Raw genomic sequence first — 22,159 nt, 5'->3', positions numbered from 1 at the left:
CATGCTTTGCTGCCTGCTTGGAGGGCTGCCTTGGTCTCATTTGTGTGTGTGTTTTATGTATGCCTATGGGTGGTTTTTGGTTGGTTTTTTTTTTTTGTGTGTTTGTGTTATGATAAACTTAGAAGCAATGTTGCATGTCCTGCTTATGCCTCTCACCTGGGTTTATATTAGATGTGTTTGAAGGGGGTCTGTTTGAGCTTGGTCACACTGTGCCAATGGATGATCTGCTGCCTCTGCTGTGGGGATCTCTGGGCTGTGAGGTGGGATTTGGGCTGGGATGTGGCTGCCTCCCTTCAGATGGGGCCCTGAGCTGATGCTTCCAGGAGCCCTTCGTGGCCCTGCCAGGCTTAGGCTGTCTAAATCAGTTGGACCCAGAGTTGGTGGCATGTTTTCATATCTCCGCAAGGGGAGGCATGCCCTGCTTCCTCATGGGGTCAGAGCTGCAGCTGTAACTTTCCCAGCCTGGTATTAAGTTGTGGTTTGTGCCTATACTTAGTTTAGAGGCTGAGCTGTGGTGTGTGTTGTTCCCTCTGAGCTCTGCTGAGGGCAGAGGAGTTGACATCCCTTTTGCTGGGAGCAGCGGACGTGTGGGGCTGTTGTGGGGTCCCAGATCCCCAGGGATGGAGGTGGTGTGGCTGTGACCTCACTCTGCCCTGTGCTGCCCCCAGAGCACGTGGAAGCTTTCAGCTGGCAGAGATCCTTGACCTGCCAAGATGCCAGTTGTGCACGAGCATGGTGAGAGGATGAAGAGGTTCAAGAACAAGGGCAAGGACACTGCAGTAAGTACAGACCCCACTGTCTGTGGCACCTCCTTCCAGTACAGTGGGGCCAGCTGGGGCCTATGTGAGGGCTTCTGAATGCATTTACCCTCAGATCTTAGCACAGACTGTCAGGGATGCTTCCATAGCTTCAGAGATATGATGTGGAGCTGCTGGGATGTGGTAGTAGTGGGATACAGGCTTAGGGTGAGTAGCTCTGGGCTGTCACTGCTGCCAGCATCCTTGGGGAAGGTGGATGCAGATACTTTGTGACCCTCCTGGCTGTGGCAAGGAGCTGCCTCTACTCCCTAGATCTAGCAGACCTGGGTTGCAGAGTCAGATCTGGCATAGGGATGAGCTGTGGGGGGAGCTGGGTAATGCTGACATGATGTCCTGTGCCCCCAGACCCTGCGCAGGCAGCGGGTGGAGGTGAACATTGAGCTGCGGAAGGCCAAGAAGGATGAGCAGATCCTGAAGCGCAGGAGCATTTCCATCATCTCTCTGGAGAAGAGCCCCTCACCAGAAGAGAAAAATGTGGTGAGTGCTGGGTGTTTGCTCCTGAGTGGGTCAGTGCTGCAACACATGGCAGGTACAGAGCATCCCATCAGCTTTGGGATTTGAGCCACCGCTACATCCAGCTCCAGTGACCTGGGTTAACAGCCAGAGCTGGATGCAGGGACTGGGGAGAGATTTAGGTGCTGCCCAGCCCTCTTCCATGCTATTTTGCATGGAAATGTGTATTGCAGCTTCCCTTGATGGCAGGTAGAACTGGGTGCAGCTCCAGGCACCGGAGCAGGGTAATTACTGTGCTCATGGCCCCATTACAGTGCCAGGGACTCCCCTGTGTTTGATTACAAGGATCAGCTGCCTGGAAGGCATTTGTGGGATTCTCTTCCTCTGTCTCATCCTGAAACTACGTTGCATAAAGAGCAGACAGCACCTTAGATATGGAGCATTGATTGCCTTGGGTCTAGACAGCTGATTGAGTGTGAAATTACACCTGAGGGAGTCCTGGCTTGGAGTTCTGACTTGCTGTCTGACTCTGAATCATCCCGACACAGATTGTTCCACTGTCTTTGGAGGAAATAGTGGAAGCTGTGAATGGGAGCAATACTTCGCTCCAGCTGCAGGCAACACAGGCAACCAGGTATGCTGCTTGATGGGAGGGATGGGACTGCTGTGGAGTTTTGGGGCCAGATGGTATTGTTCCTGCCTGGGGGGGCGCTGAGGGCACAATAAGCTGCAATGGGGAAGGCCCCTCCTAGCCCAGGGGACTGGGGTCCTACAGAGTGCCATGCTGGGCTCTGGGCGAAGCCAACTGAAGGGTTGGTGGTGCCTTCTGAGCTGTGCTGGTTGCAGACACCTGAGGTGGATGGAAAGGAACCAGGGGTGTTGGAGGCTGGGTCAGAAGAAGGGCCGCTCTATAGCTGGACATGGCTGAACAGGGCTGTCCCCATGTGAATCACCATCAGCAGAGATCTATCCCCAGGGTCCAGGAGAGGCTGCATTGCAGCTGGGGTTTTCCTGGGATAGATCCCTGCTGTGCAGTACAGCTGGCTTTCTGCTTGCTCCAGCTGAGCCTGCCCATGCCTGGGATGTCCTGGCAGCACCCTGAGCTCTCACCATGGTGAGATCTGGTGGCAACACAGCTCTAAATCACAGATTTCCCTCCTCTGCCAGCTCAGGTGTTGTGGCTGGAATTGAGATCTGGCTGGAAGTGCTCCCTCTTCTAGCTGTTCTTGGCTAGATGAGGGTCTTGATGGTGTCTTATGCAGATGGTGCCCGATGGCTACAAGGGTGCTGTGCCCTCTTGCAGGAGGATCCTGTCCAGGCAGAAGGACCCCCCTCTCAATCAAATCATTGAGCTGGGGATCATCCCTAGGCTGGTTGAGTTCCTGTCCCGTGCTGACAATGCTGCTCTGCAGTTTGAAGCAGCCTGGGCACTGACCAACATCGCGTCTGGCACCTCGGAGCACACCAGGGCGGTGGTGGAAGGAGGGGCCATCCCTGCCTTCATCTCCCTCCTGTCCTCCCCCCACATGCACATCAGTGAGCAGTCCGTGTGGGCACTGGGCAACATTGCAGGTGAGCGGGGTCCCCAGGCAGGGCTGGGTTAGGACATGGTCAAAGACAAATGCAAGAGTGCATCTTGCTGGGCTAATGACCAGTGTCATTATCGGGGGGGCTCTGGCTGCTGTTGGATGTTGCCTGTCTTGTGACTTAAACACATACCATAAATAACCCTCTTTATCTGTACAGGCGATGGTCCTCTGTACAGAGATGCTCTTATCAATTGCAATGTGATTCCTCCCTTGCTGGCTCTGGTGTCTCCTGTAACTCCAGTAAATAACTTTCTTGTTCTGGACTTGGCACTCCCAATCACTTGGGTAATGGGTGAATGGTGATGTGACTCTCAAAACAGCTGGATGGGACCCTTGTCTAAACTGCTTTTAATGAACCTAACCCTCAACAAGATGCCAGGCAGATGCATTTCAAGTCAATGCAAAGATCTAGTCAAAGCTTTCCCATCCAGCTTTGACCATCTCAAGCTAGGAGTAAGTTGCAGTTGGCACAGAGCAGGCTTGCATGTGCATGCAGAGGGTAGAACTTGTCCTTCCTGCTTTCTCCTGCTGTGCCCTGCCCTCCTGCAGCAGTGCCTGCCCCGCAGACTTCAGGGGAAGAAAGACCTTCTCAGAGTGGTGTGAGGTAGGCTGCAGCTCTGAGAGCTCCAGCAGTGGGATGGATGCACCCAGCTGTCCCACCCTGCGTTTGTGTGCTCTCTGTAGGCTGAAATTCTGCCTTTCAAGGTAGGGCTGAGAAAACACCCTCTGGGCCTTCTGTGAGTTTATATTGCAAAATCTGTACAAGAATTCTCGGCCACTCCTGACTCAGCTTTGTATCTTCTTGGGGAGCACTGTGAAATGTCACAAAACATGACAGTCCCATCCCCTACACACCTTGGTGGCTGTGATGCTCTGCATGGAGCTCCACTGCTCTCCTCACTGGGATGAGAAAACTCAAACCCTTCTCCATGACAATGGGCTGCTAATATTGAAGTAACACACCCTTGGTCTTGACTAAAGAATGCTCTGTAATTTGTCCTGGGGACCCGGCAGTGAGCTGTTTGGTGCCTTTGTTAGTCATAGTGGCTTGTCATGCCACCAGATCTGAGGTTATTGGAACTTAATATTGGAGAAGGAGGAGGGGAGGTCTGCTCTTTCATCTCCCTGCTTCAAACAAGCCTCAGCCCTTATTAAAGAGGCTGCTCCTGGCTGATAACATCTGCTGTGGAGCAGTGCTGGTTGCACCAGAGGGCTCCACAAGGAGGATCTCACAGCTCCCATGTCTTCCAGGTTGGGTTCCTGAGGAACATCACATGGACTCTGTCAAACCTCTGCAGGAATAAGAACCCACACCCGCCCCTGGAGGCGGTGAGGCAGCTGCTGCCTGTCATCACCTGCCTGCTGGAGCATGAGGACAAGGATGTCGTCTCTGACTCCTGCTGGGCTGTGTCCTACCTGACCGATGGCTCCAATGACCGCATCCAGATTGTGGTGGATACAGGGATTCTGCCACGGCTGGTGGAGCTCATGGGCAGCCCTGAGATGATCGTCATGGTAGGGAATGAGTGATTGATCCTGGCCTCTGGCCCTTTAATATAGGAGCACCTGGGGAGAGGGAAGGAGCGGCTCCTTGCTGTCTGTGGTCTGCTGTCACCTCGCTCTGCAGTTCTGCTTGTTGCTGATCAAGCCAGTGCTCTGTTCCTTCTTGCTGTGGCTGGGAAGAGCCTGTAAAGCTGCTTAGATCAGAACAGGAGGCTGGTAGGTAGGCCTGTAACCACAGCAGTAATCATCCATTGGGACTTCATTTGAAGGATCAGGCACTTAGTGAGGGCTCTTGCTGGTCTTTCTGATGTGTATCCCTTGAGATAAGATTTCTCATCTCTATCTGCTGTAATCTCTGTCTAGACTCCAGCTCTGCGTGCCATTGGGAATGTGGTTACAGGGACTGATGAGCAGACCCAGGCAGCTATTGATGCTGGTGTCCTGGCTGTCCTGCCCCTTCTCCTGCGACACACGAAGCCAGCTATACAGAAGGAGGCAGCGTGGGCACTCAGCAACATTGCAGCTGGGCCCTGCCAGCAGATCCAGCAGCTCATCACCTGCGGACTGTTGCCACCTCTGGTGGAGCTGCTTGATAAGGTAAGGGGTTGGGGACAGCTCTGTGCACGTAGGGGTAGTGCTCAGCTTCAGTCTGTGCTGCTTTGTTGTGAGGTGCTGTGCCCAAGAGCCACCTGATCAGTGTTCTGTGAAGCTGCTGGTTCTGAGGAACAGCATGAGCACTGTACTTAGTACATCTGCATGGGGGAAAAAAATCAGCTTGGAGCTGGTCTTGGCAGCTCTGCCATGTGTCCATCCAGTGCTAGGAAAGCAGGCCAGTCCAAATCATGTGCCAAGATTGGTTGTCCTCACTTGGCATCTCAACCTGCTCTGAGGGATGCTGAAGTCTGGGAATGTCTTTTCTATGCTGCTTTTCCAGGGCGATTTCAAGGCCCAGAAGGAGGCGGTGTGGGCAGTGGCCAACATGACAACTGGTGGCACTGTGGAGCAGGTGGTAGAGCTCGTCCGCTCTGGGGTCCTCAAGCCTCTGCTCAACCTGCTTTTGTCCAAAGACAGCAAAACTATCCTGGTCATCCTGGATTCCATTTCAAATCTCTTCCTGGTAAGATCTTGTGTTGTATCCCTTCACCAAAGGAGCAGTGAGGTGTGAGAGGGATGCTTGCATGGTGCAGCTGGAACAGATGCTCCCCAGTGGTCAGTCTTGCAGGAGTGAGACTTCAAGCCTGACTTGTTCTTGGGTCCTTCTGGGTTGCTCAAAGGGCTTGGCATGATGAAGTTCCTGAGTGTTTCTCCTTCTGGAAAGGAGAGGATGCAGTATGCTAATCACCAAGCCATATAGGAATGAAGGTTTTGGAGAAGCTAGATGGTCCTGGAGTCTTCCAAGGGTCCAGGAGCTGTTTCAGTTGGTAGCAGAACCACAACACAGTGATCCAAGAGGAGCAGTTCAATATATACTGCGGTCATATTCCAGACATCTCTCCTGAACACAGTGCAGACCCTTGTGTTCCTACCTGCAGTCACTTGATCCTTAGGTTGAGGGCCCTACAGCACAGACCACCTTGGCCCCATTACTGACATGGATTATACTTGCCTTTGTTTTCAGGCAGCTGAGAAGCTGGGAGAGACAGAGAGGCTGTGCCTGTTGGTAGAAGAACTTGATGGTCTGGAAAAAATTGAAGCCTTGCAAACCCACGACAACAACATGGTCTACCGAGCTGCTCTGAATATCATAGAGAAGTACTTTTCTGGTGAGGTATGTGAGCTCTTGTTGCTGCTTATTTGAAAATGAGCTGTTGTGTGCTGACATGAAGCACATCCTCTAAAGATGTGAGATAAGTCCTTAGGTCTCTGCTTGAATAGTGTAGTTCTTATAGCTTACTCCCTTCACCTTCCAAAGCTCTGTAGAAGCCCAGTCTGTCAGCTGACTGTTGTGCAATAGAGATGCTTTGATAGCATCTTGCTGCTCAAATTTCCAGTGGCATCAGCTAGCATCACTGCAGTTGCTGATATGCATCCCAAGTGTGGGGAGGCTTCCTCTTTCCTGGCTGGCTTGTTGCTAGGAAGGGCAGCCTCCTACTCACTGTGCTCAGGTTCCTTCTGGATTACTTGACTCTTCTCACGTTAAGCTTGTGGAAAAAATATAGTACCTCAGCTAGGAGTCACAAGGGAATTCCATAACTGTCACAGATCCATATTTGGATCCAGCCTTGTTCTCGCAGATTGGGGAACACCAGAGTAGAGGCTTACAGTGGTCTGGCAGACCTCAGAGCTGAGGTCTGAGCTCTGCCTGCAGTGTTTTAAACAAGTAAAGACGCAGACTCATTAACTGATGGCTGCCAACTTCCTCCTAGGAGACTCCTGATCTGCAGCCTGGGACCGATGAGGATGGGCTGTATAACTTCTCAGTGGAGAAGCGAGACTTCAACTTCTGAAGAGGAAGCATTGCACAGCTCCAACTTGGTGGGTGAAGGCTGGGTGTCCTGACCAAGAGGAGCAGAGGTGTATAGTCCTTTTACATTTGAAACTTATCAATAAATTGCACTTGTGGATTTGTACTTCTTGCCTCTATTCTTCTTTTTCCTCATACTCTGCTGTTATGAAGATCATACCTCTCTGGGCCTTAACAATGTGGAAGAATATGCATTGGAGTTTTTGGATATCTTTTTTATGTAAGACACTGCCTGCCTGCAGGAGCACAAGGTGTGTAACTTGCTAACTGTTTGAGTCAAAAATGCTAAGAAGCAGAGTGTACCACCAAGCCCTGCTTGCCCTTTGTGTTCTGGTTCCTGGGCCTCCTTGCAGGATAGAGGGTATTTCTCCTCCAGGCTGCCTAGAAAGAAGGAGGCAGAGCCTGTGCTCTGTACAAGGTGCGCAGCCCTGAGCTTGCAGGGCGTAGCTGATTGAAGTGCTGGAATTGCTGAACTGTGGAGTGATGCCAGGATTTACTTCCTGATCTGACATTATGAAGTGAAAATCAGAATAGCACAAAACCTGAATGTGCTCTGGAGATGAGTGCTTGTGTGGATCCCTCCTTTGCCCTGTGGGTTAACACAAAGGGCTCTGCTGCCAGCACCACCTTACTGTGTGCTGCTGATGCAGCATCTGGAAATGATTGGATTTCGGTGGGTAAAAGGAGCCTGAGGTACATGCTTCCTCAGTGTAAATGGAGATGTGGACCGGAGCTGGGCTTCTGCTGCTGCCCTTCTCTTCCTGTGCTTGGACACAGGGCTGCTGTGTGCTGATGCTCTGCTGACTTACAGCAAGCTAAAAAAGGAAAGGTCAGAGCTTTGGGGCTCCTTTCCTGCTCACCTGTGTGGCTGCTGTAGATAAGGTGCATGCTTTCACCTTTGCAGTGCTAGGTTGAAAGATGTGTCTGTGGATGTGACACTGGGTTGATGATGCTCTACTTTCCAAATCCAGAGCATCTCCCCCTTTCACTGAGATGAACTAAAAAAGTATTGCTGATTGAAGTGTCCTCTTTCCTGACCAAAGAGGAGCTCAGTGATAACTGGAGTATCTGTACTGGAGATGTGGGAAAGATGCTGCTAGGGCCCATAGGATCCTGTGTGCACTGCATTAGGAGCTGATTGGGGAAAAGCGGATCTGATTAGAGAGAAGCAGTTCATAGAGGGAAAGCAGGTTCTCTTGTAGAGCCTAACTGTTCATTTCACACTGCCAGAGGAGCACCCAGGAACTTCTCCAGCCCTGTGCAGCTGTGTTCTACAGGCCTGGCTTTACAGGAGAAGTCAGAGGGGGTTTTGGTGGAGGAGAGCTGTGTGGCCCCCTGCTTTCAGGACTAAAGGGTGAGCACAGGCTACCTGGCAGCATTTGCTGCCCTGTCTGGCTGCATGTGCCCTGCAGAGCCCTGGCATGGGACAGGGTTGGCTCATGGCTTTGCCTCGAGCAAGTTTAAAGGCTGCTCTGTGTTTGATGGGGTGCCGATTTTATGGGGTTTGGCCTTTGGTGGTTTCATTTCTGGTAGCAAACCAGGAAGGGTGGCTTGTGGGATGTATTTTTGTGGCTCATAAACGAATCGGTGGGCTGGTTCACATCTTACTGTACCCTCCATTGCATTTCTCTCCATTGACTTCCATGCTGCTGTGAGCATCTATGTTCACTGCACCACATCTGTGTCCTCCTAAATTCCCCCCTGTGCCCAACAAAGGCTATTCTTTACTTTATTTTCTTTACTTTACTTCCTTAGCAAACAAACTTTCTCAGGAAAGAATATGGGAAATGAAATAATTCTGAAGACATCTGTATCAGTGAGTGTCATTTAAAGCAACTGTGCATTAATTTGGTGTATTTTTGGATCAGTAGGTGGAAAAATTGTACAGGGTAGTCACATTCATATATTTTATCCAAAGTAATCCACGTGAGGAGTCCCGGATTTCAGTGAGGTTAAGCTTAAAACGGCGATGTTAACGCGCTACGTGGCCTGCGGGGTCGCGGTCCTCCCGCACGCGAGGGGGCGCCGCACTCCTCCCTCAGAGCCGACCTCCTCAAGATGGCGGCGCCGCGCCGCCTCTCCTCCCGCGCGCTGACGTCACGCCCCGAGACGCGGGGCGGGGCCCAGGCGGAGCGGAGGCGCTGTCCGGGCCGGGTCGGGCTGGCGGCGGCGGGTCCGACCGCGGGCGGAACGCGGAGAGAGCGGCCGGAGGTTGAGCGGGCCCGCATGGGGTTGCGCGGGGCCGCGGGTTGATCTCGCCGCGGGGCGCGATGTCGAACCCCGGGACGCGTCGGAACGGCTCCAGCATCAAGATCCGCCTCACAGGTAATAGCGGGGCCCGCCGCTCACGGGGCGCTCCTCGGGGCGGAGGGCCGGGGGAGGAAGGGCCGGCGGGCCGCTGCGTGCCGCCGTGCCGGGCCGTGTGCCGCCGTGCCGGGCCGTGGCGGCCGCGCGGCGAGGCCGGGCCGTGGCGGCGGGCCCAGCCGTTACCGCTGCTGCTCGCCGTGCCCCCGCTCCCAGCCCGGCGTGCTGCTGTGTTTCCGAGTTATTTCCGGTTATTTCCCTTTTTTGTTATTATTATTGATTTCCCCTCGCTACCCACCCGCCGTTCCCTCAGGTTCCCCCCTCGCAGGCTCTGAACGAGCCCCAGCTCGTCTCGTTTGCCTGATGGACTCCATCAGCTTTGCTGGGAGCCCCGCTGTGCTCTGTGTGCGTCTCGTTGCTCTGAGTGCTTTCGCTCTGGGTCGGTTGTTTTGTTTTATGCTTTTGCTTTGTTTCCCTTTTTGCTCTCCTCCTCGCTTACTTCCTCCCCCAAACCCAACTTCTGCAGTCTTTGCCCCGAGCCAGACGAGCTCCGTGTTTCCTCACGAGCTCTGCGTGCAAGCATGGACAAACCAATTGATGTTGCACCCTCCGAGGTCTGCGTTAGATCTTCTGATTAGATCTTCTGAAAGCCGCTCCGGCTGATGTTGAGCTGCTCTTCTAATGGGAAGAGATGCAGGTTCTGCTTCTCGAAGCTGTGGGGTGAATTATTAATAAATAAGGCCCGGTCTGAGCTTTCAAAGGCAACAGGTGGATGCTTGGAGATCTCGGTGCTGTGGTTCATTCAGACCCAGGCGCTGGCACTGATCTCTACGGAGCTGCAGCTGTGAGATATTGCCAAACAATGAGACAAATGGCAAGAGGTAATCTTCAGTTCCAGGTTAACTTGCTTCTGGTGTGTGCTGCGATCAATCAGAAGCCACTCTTCAAAAAAACCCGGTTTGCTTTTAATCCTTTCTTGATCCTGTGCTGCTCGTGCTTTAGAAGGCTGCAGTTGGCGAGGAAAATGTCAATCTGAAAATCCTTTCGGGCACGAGAAGGCTGGAAATATTTTTAGGGTGTATAGATGATGTTTGATCTGAAATTAGTTTTGTGGTGCCGTGTGCTAAATGTCAAATCAGCCGCTGATGTGCCTTATTTTTATGCCAGTCAATAAAAATGCTGGGAGTTGAGTAACTCGTGCTGTGGTTGTAGCCCTTTGGAGCGGGCGGGTATCATTTAAATAACAGATAGAAGCTGCTGGTTTTAGTTTTAAGGAGTGAATGCAGCATCAAAGTGGTTTTTGCCTTTTAGCATGCACTGTTCCCTCCTAGCTGAGAGCATTTTGTGCAAGAGGCTGAAGTTTCAGTTTATTGAGCAACTTGGTGGATTTTCTCACTCTTTTTTTTTTTTTTTTTTAATTAATTAATTATATTGGAGAAGTCTGCTTGCTCAAACACATTTCTGGTTTTTTACGAGCACGCAACCTGGGTGGTATGACAAAAATTGCTGCATTTAATCAAAAATAAATTGCTCTGGGAGAGGTTTCCCTTTGGAGTTGTTAGGAAATGCTGCATCCTCAGCGTGGCTGGAGATTGCTGGCCTGCCTTACCTGCTCCAAAGCACTGCAGCTAGCGTGGCTGCTGTTTCCTCATCTGTTCTGCTGCTGGGAGGTTTGAGTGGTGTTAATTCAAGGCACGGAACGTCTTCTGTTACGATTTACTGCCTGCATTGTGTTTCCTGTGATCAGAGACCGTTTCTGTTTTGCACTACTGGAACAGGTTGCCCAAGGAGGTTGTGGATCTCTGGAGGCATCCAAGGCCAGGCTGGATGTGGCTCTGGGCAGCCTGGGCTGCTGGTTGGCGACCTGCACGTAGCAGGGGGTTGGAACTGGGTGATCGTTGTGGTCCTTTTCAACCCGGGCCATTCTGTGATTCTGTGAAATGCCACTTAGTCTGAAGGCGACTGTGAGCGTTAGAAAGCAAATGGTGGTTGAATCTTTCTGGTTTTGTTTTTTTTTTTAAGACATCTTTTTCTTTTTTCTTGTTTATTGGCATGGTGTTTGTATGAGGAATGCATTGAAACTATTTTACCTACGTGAATATATTAGAAACTATCATCCAGCTCCTGCAGAGCGGTGTCAGTCCTATCCATTGCAGATTGCAATGTTTAGGAATGAAAAAATAAACCAACACCTGCAACTGCACATCAGTTGGATGATGGATTAAAATGACTGTGGCCTCAAACACTCTCATCTCTCCTTTTACCTCAGTTCCTCCATAAGTATGTGCTGAGTTCCTTTTGTTTCCACTGGAGCTTTCCCCACTGCTGGTGATAGAGCAGCCAAAGATGTTTATGGCCTCGTCTCACTGCTGGGAGCAGTTCTGGGCAAAGTAAGGTAGAACTTGTCGTTAAGTCTGTGGTCTCTTTGTATCGGTGCTGTCAGCAGGGCAGCACAACCGTGACAGATGTCTCAAAAAAGAGATGGGAATAATGAAATGGTATTGTGAGTGCTTGGGAGTCTGCTGGGGATCTTCTGGGTCAGGGAGGAATGGGCCAAAGTCAAAGGGCCTTTGTGGAGCACATCCCTTTTTTAGCTGATGTCCTCCTCTAAAACCTTTGTTTGCTGCTGCAGTCGCTGCTCCCTGGGGGAAGTTCCAAAGGGTTTATCAACTCCAAAGCTTACAGCTTGTTACTCACACTGTTATATCACCCAGAAGTACTCGTGAAAACTGCAGTCTCATTGTGCTGGATCTCAGAGATACTCCTGTTCCAGGTGACTCGCACGTGGAATTGGGAAGGTTGTGGAGAAGTGGACTAAGAGTGCAGTTTTTCTACCAGAAAACCTCAGTGCTGTGTTCCGACTTCATCGGTACGGCTTTTTCATCGGTGTTGCAGCAGAGGTGCTAACAGCAGTCTGGCTTCTGGTGCTGGAGAGGAACTGAGAAAAGATGGGGAAGGAAAAAGCGTTCGTTCAAACGTTACGGATCGCTTCGGAGCGGGAGCAGGAGGGGGAGAGGACAGAGGACCTGATGTAGAGGCTCAGCCCGTGGAAACGCGTAGCTGCCAAAGCGGCGCCGTTAGCAGAAGAGCAGCAGTTGGTATCGCAGGAGAGCAGTCATCCCCCAGTTAAAAAAGGCGTTTCTCCCTGGCAGCCCCAGTGTAGGAGGTTGTTGGGCCGCTGTTATTGTGTCTGTAGAAGTCTTGAACGAGGGCGAGAAGGAGAGCTCGATGTCAGAAATGTCAAGGAGCAGTGAGGAGGGTGATGAGGATGTGCGTTTGTGCGAGGTGGGCGCGTTCACAGGCGGTGTTTGATTTCCATAGGAAAAGTTGTGCTTAGCAGAGGCAAAGAAAGGCACAGAGGTGGTGCGGTGAAGTATCCCAGACCCGCTTTCGTTTCCCTGTGCTTAGAGCAGCTTAGGGAAGCCCCATCTGCAAAGTGCTTGTAAATGGCTGGCTTGGGCTCGTTTCGCAGACGTTCACTGGTAATTTAAGGAAAGCATTAAAGGATACAATGGCTTCAAGTACAAAGTAAAACGCTACGTTTCTTTAAAAGAAATAGCTTCAGCTTGTTATGAAGGCATACGTTAAGAAGTGGCACAAACGCTTCCCTTTCATGACTAAGGTAGTATTGATCGAGTCAGCAGAGTTAAGCACTGATCAATAGCAGCACTAATATTGGCCACCCGGGCAGTTTTATGTCCTGTGTTCAGAAACAATGACTATCTGTGCAGGGATCTCTATATCAAAAGTAGTGAGTACCTCGTGGGCTGTTTGTAGTTCGACGTTTTTACCTTAGAAAGAGTCCTGGCTGCAGTCTGGTGCTGGTGTGAGAGGAGGCTAGGCTGGCCAGCCGGCCATTTTAGTCTGCCCTCACGTTTGTGGCTGCGCAGGGGCTTGTTGATAGGAATGGCGTGGAGCAAGGGAAACTTCGAATAAAAATCAAAAAAAATCTTGCTTTCGTGGGGAGAGCGAGCTGTGCAATAGGCAGCTGGCATCCTTGAGCTGCTGGAGTGGGAGCAGAGCAGACGGGTGGGCTGCGAGTCGCTGCCTTTGTCTCTCCCTGTGCGCCCAGGCTGTGCCAGCACCATTGTCCTGGTGGAAGTAAATTGTCTCCAGAACGTTCCCTCAGGCAGCGAAAGTAGAAACAATAACTACTTTATTCCTAACTTGAAACTTTCTTTTCTCAAACTGGGTGCCTTCCTATAAAGGAATGTTAATTTGGAATGTTGTTGTGGAGCTGCTTAATGATTTCTTATTTCATTCCTTACGGCGTTCTCATCCTCTTCCCTAAGAGGCTTTCTCACGTTATAAAATTCTGTAGCATTACGTTTTCTGTGCTGTAAAATGGAGAGATCTCCCAGTGAGGACTGAGCTTCGTACCGGGGCGTTGTCTGCTGGTCCCGACTGCTGGCAGCCCAAAGCACCACCAGTGCCCTGCAGGTAGATGGGAGCGGTTGCACTGCGGTTCTGCTGCTGGCCTTGGCACTGTGTGTGCTGGAGGTTTGTCTGGATTGCCGCCCGACTTTAAGCAAGTCCAGTTGACATGTTTAAAGTTGGATTAGTCTGGTTAGATTACTTGCTGCTATTTATGGCTCCAGACTTAAATACTCACTCGGCTGCCTTGTTCGTTTGGTTGAAATAGCGTGATAGGGGAGATTGGTGTGAAAAGATAAGGTTAAATCAGAATGTTTGTGAAGCTGAGGTGTGTACGCTTCAGAGAAACCCATTTAAGGTTTGAGTGCAGAGAATATTAAAAAAGATTTTTAAAAAAGAGACTGTTCTATGTGCCAGTGTGTTCTGTGAGTGAGCAGTGAGAGCTTTTCTTGATGGTTTTTTCCATCTCCCAAGCTGATAAAAATGTTACTGTGAAAAGGACCGGATTCTGCAATATCACTGAAAGCTTTTATCTGTATTAGTGCCTTGATAATTTGCATTTGGGTACCAAACACTGATGCTGATTTATGCTCTCAAAGTGAAACAAAGTTGAATCGCCACGATACGAAAACGGTTTGTTCTTTCCTGTACCACGAGTTGGTTTGGGTGGGCGAACGCGTCGGTGAGGTTGAAGTCTCAGGACATTTGCTGACAGCCACTGTGTCATTTCTCCTGCTGTGACCTGCTTAGGCATTAGGCTGCGTGCTGGGGTCTCGAGTGCAGCCCCCAGTGCTCCAGCCAACAGCAGGACATCAGTGATGAGAGCAGAACTACAGCTGATTGACTGCCAGCAGTTTTACCTCGATTCCATCTCCCCTTCCTTAGCATGCACGTTAGAAAGCCTGCAGCTGGCCATGCAGCTGGTTAATGCAAGCACTCGCGTTACTGCTGGTCGTGGGGAAGTTGTGCTGCTTTCAGATAATGATGTTTCAGGTGCTTACAGATGAGTTCCTGCAGGCACTGCTGCAATAACTTAAGATGCGATCTCCTTGCTTGTCTGCTGACCCCCCTTTGCCAGGAATTTGTCACTCACTGCGGGGAACTGGTGGAGGAAAACCTGGAGATGAATTATGAGCACATCTGTGCAACTTCAGCTGCTGAAATTGAGTCTTTATCAAGAATTTAAACTGAGAGGCTGGACTTTGAGAAGCTGGGGTTTGAGCGTGTTTATCTTCGGTTGGGAGGGGTTGAATTGGAAGAGAAAAGCAGCAAAAAGAGAGCAGTGATTTCCTGAGCCCTGCAGCAGGCTTTGCTGGAGGTGTTTATTGCTATATATCCACTTGTAAAAGATTTATCTAAATATTTGTGACAGCAGGAGGAACCTGCCTGTTGTTGACTAAAGGTGAGCCAGTGGGTGACAGGTTAAGATGTTACACTGCTTGTAAACTTTGTTTCACGTCTCTTGGAAAGGCAATGGTGCAGTTTTTGAAGGGGATCCCGGGCACGTTCCTCTGCCATTTCCATCTGTCATCCTTGTGGAAGTTGTAAAATGCAAGGAGAGGACGGTGGGAAAGTGTTGGAAGTTTTTCTTTCGATCAGTCTCATGAACTGGCAGCTACACTGGGAATTTGTGGGGATCCTGGAGCTGGGTGATAAATGCGGAGATGCTCGAGTTGAATTGGCAGAATAAGCTCGCATGCTGTTTTAGAAAGAATCTCTCCACGGGGCTGTAATAGCTTGATGCCTTCCTCTTCACTAAGTCATTTTTGTCAAGTTAAAGGCCAAAATTCAAACTGGCTTGTTGTCAAGGACACTAAGCACAGCAGGCAGAAATCCCCAAGGCTACCGAGTTCGCAGCGCAGAGAGACAGAGCCGGCAGAGCACCATTTGCTCACTCTCCCCTCCCCCATGAAAAATCCTTTTTTTTTTTTTTCCCCCCTTTTTTTGGAGGATATGGACACTATTATGCATACTAATAGAATGTAACAGCGAGTATTTAAATGGAGAGTTTGTTCATCTCTCTGGGGGTGAAACAATGTTGGATTGTTGGGGAGCTGCAATGTGGTGACCGCGCCGCCCGCCCCGCCAGCTGTGCGCACCTCCTGCAGCTGCACCTCGCCTCCTAATCCCAAACCGTGCCGTTAAGGCTGTAAGAAATGCTGGGAAACCCCGGGGAATCAGGTGTGCCTTACAGCTTTCTGTTTTCTGCTTTGTTTCCTTGTTGACACTTAAGTATACACGGCTACGCGTTGAAGAAGGACGGGCGACGTTAAACCGCAGGATTCACTTCTGGTGTTGGTGACCACTGGGATGCTTCAGGGATGAGTATTCAGGTCCAGGTTTAGCCATGATTGTTATTTCCTTTTGAATAGTAGATGTTTCTTTCCCAGGAGGTTAAGAGGAAGCCCCACATGAAGCTGATTAGATGTCTCTGTTGCAGAGCTGCCCCGACGTTTTCTGATCTTTCAGTCATCTTCACTTCTGCATTAACTCCTAGAGGATAATGATATTTTTTGAAGAAGTTGCAATTTTTTTCCCTCAAGTTGATGTGGTCTGCCTCAGTACATTTTAGTATTTGGAGTAAACTAGCATTTTTTACTGGGTGAATTAGAAGGAATAGCATTTTCTTTGTCCTTTCCATATGTTTGCGTTTCAGTCTTCCATAAAAATCTTATTTTCTCTAATCGTTGGGCAATAAAATACTTCTTATCAATTCAAAGTTTCCCTTTCTTGTTTATTTTGCAAAATTAAATTTGGATGTGTTAAAGAAAACCCGTTCTTCTTATTCATCTCCCTCATTTCCAAGGTACTCTATCAAAAGCTCTCCATTGTGATTTTTCTCTTCAAAAGCCAGAACTCCTTTAAGACAGTTGGCTTTCTCTTTATTTTGGCTTGAAGACAACTGCTAGCATCACTCTGATCTCATTTCCTCCAGCCCTGACTGAAGTCAATGTCACATCTCCAGCATGGGTTGGACCTCAGTGCCTTGATCTGTGTGCTCAGTGGATGCATCTTTTGAAATACGTGTGCTCCATTTAGTGCAGAGCACGAACAATGAGAAGAATCCAGAAAAGTAACAGCACAATCCATACACTCAGTTGCTTGTTTATTTTTTTGCTTCACCAGTGCAGTATTAAGAAAAGCGGAGTTTCAGTCTGATTCAGATTTGCAGTGGTTGATAAAAACTTCCAGTGGGCGCTTTGTTCTTTATTCTTGCAGCTGATGTGTTTGGGGTTTTCCCGCGTATTTTTGTAAGAATGTGGGAATTTGCATTTAAACTGAGAAGCAAAAGGCAGAGCTGTTGTACTGAACAAGTGTGAGCCTGCTTCATGGATACATCGGTGTGGAACGAGGCTTCTTGGAACTTCCAGCATGAACGGCAGGGAACCCATCAGAATTGGGAATCTCTGAGTTGAGCAGCTCAGTGTAAGCTGGAGGTGTGCAGTCAGCCTTTGAAGGAATAACTTGACCAATATCTTGAGATGATATTTACCTCCATATTATTATAACAGTAGGAATTACAAGCAGTTTCTTTTACAACTTTCTTAAAAGTAACTGCAGAGAGGAACGTGTCAAGCTAAGCACTGTGGTGAGCACCTTACATCTTGTACGTGTGTAAATGCCCTGTTAAGCAGCAGATCAGAGGGAACAGAAATGGCTTGGTGGCCAAAACAAAACAAAAAGCCTGGAGTGTTGGGGATTTTGAAAATCTGACTTTCAGAAGATCGATTTTTCATCTCAGAATTTTTTTTACGTGAAGAGTTTTTATGCTGTAGGGGCTGGTGAGGCGTTTAACCAATTCCTGAAATATTTTGAGCAAAGAGGAAAATACTCCATTTGGGTTCCCCCCACCTTACAGGTGAGCACTGAAGCACGCCGTGGTTCAGCTGCAGGAGGATCCGTGGAGCTGCAGGGAGCAGAGGGGTCTGAGGCACAATAGGGTGCGACTGCAAACCGTCATGGCTTTGCTCAGCCTGGTGGTTGTGTGATGCAACCAGGGTAAATTTGGTTTTAAAAGGGTGCTCGCAATTCATCACGTACCGTAACTTTCATCTTTCCAATGCTTTTAGGGGGCGGAACATTAACAGACCTTTTTTCCCCGATGCATAGAAACGAGGTGCAGCTGTTACAGGTCAGTAACACGGCGCAGGTGTGCAGCCAGCCCTGACTGCTCACAGCGAGCACGGAGCGTCACAGCAGTGCTGCTGCCACCAGCTGCCTTGGCAGTGCTTTTCCCTGGGCCAGGACAAGACTCAGGCAGACAAAAGGAACGTGTACATGGGTGTTCTGCATGCGTTACGTTCTTCAGTCTAAAATTAAATACCTTCTCGGAATTAGACGAGTCTGTTCGCTAACAGAATAAATAATTCTTCTGTGTAACCCAACAGCTTGGCTTCAGCTCGGGCACAAGTGATCTTTTTGTTGCTGTTCCATCACAGAGGTAATTTGACTTGTCTACAACTAATGTTTTGATAAACTTCAATAGGAATTAGCGAAGCACCCATCAAATGGGGTTTATAAAAAGTTGCTTGGGAAAATGTGCCGTAAGTAGTCTGCAATTCGAGGCATTTCCTTCGCAGGATGCTTATCAAGTCTGCGTGTGCTACTTCCAAACTGAACTGGGGCATAGATGAGAACTATTTTTGATAGAAGGGGGGAGAAAAGGAAATAAAGCTGAGCTGAAAAATAGTAGCGGTTTTCCCTTTTTTTTTTATCATTGCCTCGGGATGTAAATCGTACACATGTGCAGAGAGAAAACAGACTTTGAAACAGCAGAAGGAATCAGAGTAATCTGTGATGCTCGAGATGATGCTGGCAGCGTAAACGTGACTGAAATAGTCATCATAGGGCTGGTGGGTAAATCTGTTAGAAGCCTTGGGATAAAGTGGCTTCTCTCACATAGTCACTATAGCAAGGAAAACCAAAATGCCCTGTTTGTTCCTGGGGTGGCTCTGTGCTGCAGAGCAGCTGCCAGTCGTTCAGACAGCCGTGCTTCCAGATGCCTCTGTGGAGCTGTAGAGCTCTTCTTTCTTCTTTTATTTAATGATAGCAGCAAAGAGTTGTAGCATAGATGAAAATAGATGGAAAGGACGCAGGAAAAATTTCTGTGGGGATTTCTTCTAGATGAGAAGGCTGATACTGCTCTGTTTCCTAAGCGGTTGGTGGTTCCTCAATTCAGCAGTGAAACCTGGCACGCCAAGCTGTCCATGCATCTCAGAGCCAGGGCACTGCTGTCTCCTCCATCAGGCTGATGAATGAAATTAAGGGACAAGCTTAAGCTTCTTTTCAGCCTGGGAGAGATAAAACGAGGCTGCAAGGGGCATCGCACCTGTCATTCTCCTCTAAATGAGTTTTGGTGCTTCATTTGAAGATCTGGAGGGAGTCAGCAGGAGTGGGAGAGCACTCTGGGGTGGGACAGGAGGGACGTGTGTGTATCGAATCCACCACTTTTCTACAGTAAGTTTATCTTTTGTCTCATAATTGAACAAACAGAGTTGTTCTCCCAGCATTGCCTGTTTTGGTTCTGTTTGTTTCTTAGGGCACAATATTCCCTGGGTGAAACATCCGGATGACTTTATCAATCACTTGTAATAACCCCTCGCATACTTTTGTTTTGACTTAGGGGTTTTGTTTTGCTTTTAATCCAGATGAAATTGTGTGTTAATTCCTTGCACAGAGATCCATCTGCGTCCTGCGAGCGTGTTGCTTGCAGCATCAGACAATGCATCAACCTCCTACTGGCATTTTTTAATTAAAAGTACAGCGCTATCACTTCAAATTAATGCCACATAGCTTATTTTAGCGAGGAAGAGAAATGTTGTTTATGGGTTTTTCTTATGAAAATTGTTTATTAAATCTTGCTCTCCTTTGTTTCTCCCTAGCAGTTTGTCATTCAGCGCCTGGACAGTATCAGATTCCTGGTGTGCGATTTGTGTTAGTGATATGAATGGAAATAAAGGTTTGCATTTAATATCTTGACTCCTTGATAAATAGGAATCACCTTCTTAATAAAAAAAAAATAAAATGATGTTCTACAGCTCCTGTAAACCAAGCCTCAGCCTGTCTCCCACTGCATTCCCTGCACTGAGTCCATAGCGAAGAAACAGGTATTTCTAGGAGCTTCTGTGTTATGGACTGTGAAGAGATGGCTTTTGTAATGCTGTTCAGTGAAATTGCTTGGCCCTGTTATACTAAATTACTGTGAGAGCGAGTCATGCATCTAGTGAGAGCCAGCCCTAGTGAGAGTGTTCCTCACAGAGCATTTCATTTTATCTAGAGTGTTAGCACTGCTAACCATCCATGCGAAATGTAATGTATTGAATCTATTTAATCAATTTAAAATGGAGAGCAAACTTGGTAGGGTTTGTCAGAACCGACCGTCTCTACGTGGTGTTTTTCTAAGTGTTACATTTTAGACTTTGGTTGTGTTTATGTAGTGCTTTGGGAACGTTTTGTTCAGGAGAACTTTGTGTTTTTATTGGTATGTGATCCAGCAACCGAGTGCTGTCACTGGAGGAGAATCACGTCGGAGTATGAAAGGCGTACACGAGGGCTGGGTAGGAAGAAGCATGACACCTTTTCATCCGTGCTCCATCTTACTTATATGAGACCTTTGATCAAGGTATCTTAGCAGCAGTGGTTTATCATTTATTGATGTAATGGATGCTGATGTTCTGTACGAGGCAAATGGCGAGCCGTGTCGCAGGCAAAGTGATGAAAGTATGGAGCTGAGAAAATGGTAAACATCCTGGCCAGAGTCGTGCAGTGAAGTGTTTTCATCGCAATCACAGCCTGCAGATTCAGGTTGGGATCAGCAAGGGAGTTTCCTTTATTGAGGAGTTTAAAAGGTATTCTTTAAAAATTGCTGGAGGGTTTCCACATACGTTGCTGTTAAGCCGCTGTTGAGAAACTGAATTGCAAAGCTTTTCTTTTTCAGTTAAAGACGTCTTTGCTAGAACGCTATGTGCATGCTGTACGCTATCTGTTTTCATTCTAAACCCTATTTTTATTTTGCTCTCTGAAGCTAGTCTGTAACTAAAACATTCTTAGCATCTTTTGGCAGAGGATTTAGTCAAGGACGTTTGTCATCCTGCTCTCAAGGCGCCGGTTCCGGCCTTTCTCCAAGCCACTCCAAAGGAAATTTCCTTCAGCGCTGTGTATGGTGAAAATGAGAGGAGTTCCTGCATGCACTCCAGAGCCTTACTGCTCTCCTCTTGTTGTCATGTGCTACCGTGGCTTAATCTGAAAACAAATGTGAAATATGTAACGTAGCTAGATGGTACAAGATAAGGCTTGGATTTGTTCTGTGTCTGTGATGTTAGTTATGCTTGAGCTCACAGCTCACCACTCGGTCATTAGCAGAATAATATGGATAAATGTCGTGTGGCCACAAAGGGATTGGGCTGTCTCCATGTGTTCAGAAGGAAGATCCTTCCCTCCCCACCTCCCAGCTAAATCAAAGGATATTTGCTATTGTGGATTGCTTTTTCTTACCCCACCTCGGCCGTGGATTTGCCCCAGCCAGGCTGTTTGTTTTGCTGTTCATCCCCGGTGACTGTCAGTTGTGCTGGGCTGAATAAACAGAGACTATTGATCACATTTGAAGTCATTAACTTGGCAGTTTAAATAGATTCTGTCCTATATAATTAGAACAAGGGAGCAACACATAGGCTGATACGGCTTTATTCTGAATAAAAGCCTCCTTTTCATGAAATCATGTTTGGTGCTATTCAGCTCGCACAGTTTTGTGCCTCCCATGGGTCACACAAGAATTATACATTCTGTTTAAAATACTAAAAGTGAAGAAGCTTGCTTTGCTTGTGCAAGAAAGGGATGATGTTGATACAGTGTGGATCTGCTGAACCTTGATACAATTGGAAATGCCGTTCGGCAGAAGGGCTCACTAACGTGCCACGTGAAGTTATTGGTTAACCACCTCCAGCTCAACCATTTTTGGGGGTAAACAGAGGTGATGGGGGCCGGGTAGCAGCAGACCAGCTCCGGCTGTGAGCATTACCTGAGCTCGAAAGCAGCAGGATGTGATTGTCCATCTTGCTGCTGCTCAGCTGAGCGAAACGCCCGCCTGCCAGCTCTGGATGTTTATACTCAAACACAACGGGTGATTAATTATTTTGGAAGGAAGACGTTTCCTTCTAATGGCTGCTGTTTTGTGATGTGTCTGTCAGCCTTCTAAATCACTTTAACATTTTCAGTGCTGTTCAGCCGTAAGACACAGAGCTTTTTGCTGGACGTGTGCCGGACTCCGTGGAGATGTGCAAGGGGCGGCTCTCGGTGTGAGCATGGAATTCAAACCCGTGCACCGTGTGCCTGCAGACAGCCCGGTGCTCCACGTCGTGCTGCTGCCAGTCCCTGGAGAGCGTGCAACCCCAGCAGCCGGGTGCCTGCTTACTGACCCACATTTCCTCAGGCAGAGTGCAGTCACGTGTCTGCCGGCACCGGGAAGAGCATCGCCTTGCCTGGAAATCAGATGGGAACTGATGGAGTTTGGTTCATGCAACCGAAACGCTTGTAGGGAATTACCACTGGGTGACTAATAGGTGGTTAGGTAGGTTTGGGGTGTGCGTGCGTGCTTCCTGTGGACAGGGCTGACTGCAGAGCAGCAGCACAAAAAAGTCTCTCATACATTGTTCTCA

General features: G+C 48.8%; 2 protein-coding genes across 5 annotated transcripts in view; both read left to right on the top strand.

Annotated features, from left to right (window-relative positions):
• The first annotated feature begins 673 nt into the window (after window positions 1–673).
• KPNA7 (karyopherin subunit alpha 7) lies at window positions 674–6,882 on the top strand. The gene is made up of 10 exons (XM_003210592.4): window positions 674–779; window positions 1,164–1,295; window positions 1,820–1,905; window positions 2,575–2,843; window positions 3,018–3,100; window positions 4,112–4,375; window positions 4,727–4,960; window positions 5,298–5,480; window positions 5,982–6,131; window positions 6,730–6,882. Exons 1-10 carry the CDS (start codon window positions 714–716, stop codon window positions 6,808–6,810), a joined length of 1,548 nt encoding a protein of 515 aa, XP_003210640.2. The 5' UTR covers window positions 674–713; the 3' UTR covers window positions 6,811–6,882.
• Window positions 6,883–8,924: 2,042 nt separating this feature from the next.
• SMURF1 (SMAD specific E3 ubiquitin protein ligase 1) overlaps window positions 8,925–22,159 on the top strand; it is a 42,782-nt gene continuing 29,547 nt past the window's right edge. For all 4 annotated transcript variants that reach the window (XM_085237506.1, XM_085237505.1, XM_085237504.1 and 1 more), the window contains exon 1: window positions 8,925–9,152. In XM_085237506.1, the coding sequence (XP_085093632.1) occupies window positions 9,098–9,152 (55 nt within the window). In that variant the 5' untranslated portion in view covers window positions 8,925–9,097. The remainder of the gene's footprint in view (window positions 9,153–22,159) is intronic.

This window comes from Meleagris gallopavo, chromosome 16 (assembly GCF_905368555.1).
Source record: "Meleagris gallopavo chromosome 16, MGAL_WU_HG_1.1, whole genome shotgun sequence".
In the NCBI taxonomy this organism is placed as follows: Eukaryota; Metazoa; Chordata; class Aves; order Galliformes; family Phasianidae; genus Meleagris; species Meleagris gallopavo.
Note: the sequence above shows the minus strand (reverse complement) of the source record. Positions and strands in the feature narration are given on the sequence as shown.

Excerpts from the sequence above, each read along its gene's own strand:
- KPNA7 (XM_003210592.4), top strand. The coding sequence starts at position 714 with ATGCCAGTTGTGCACGAGCATGGTGAGAGGATGAAGAGGTTCAAGAAC. Across the intron at positions 780-1,163 it reads ACAAGGGCAAGGACACTGCA|ACCCTGCGCAGGCAGCGGGT; the intron begins GTAAGTACAGAC and ends CTGTGCCCCCAG. Across the intron at positions 1,906-2,574 it reads CAGGCAACACAGGCAACCAG|GAGGATCCTGTCCAGGCAGA; the intron begins GTATGCTGCTTG and ends GCCCTCTTGCAG.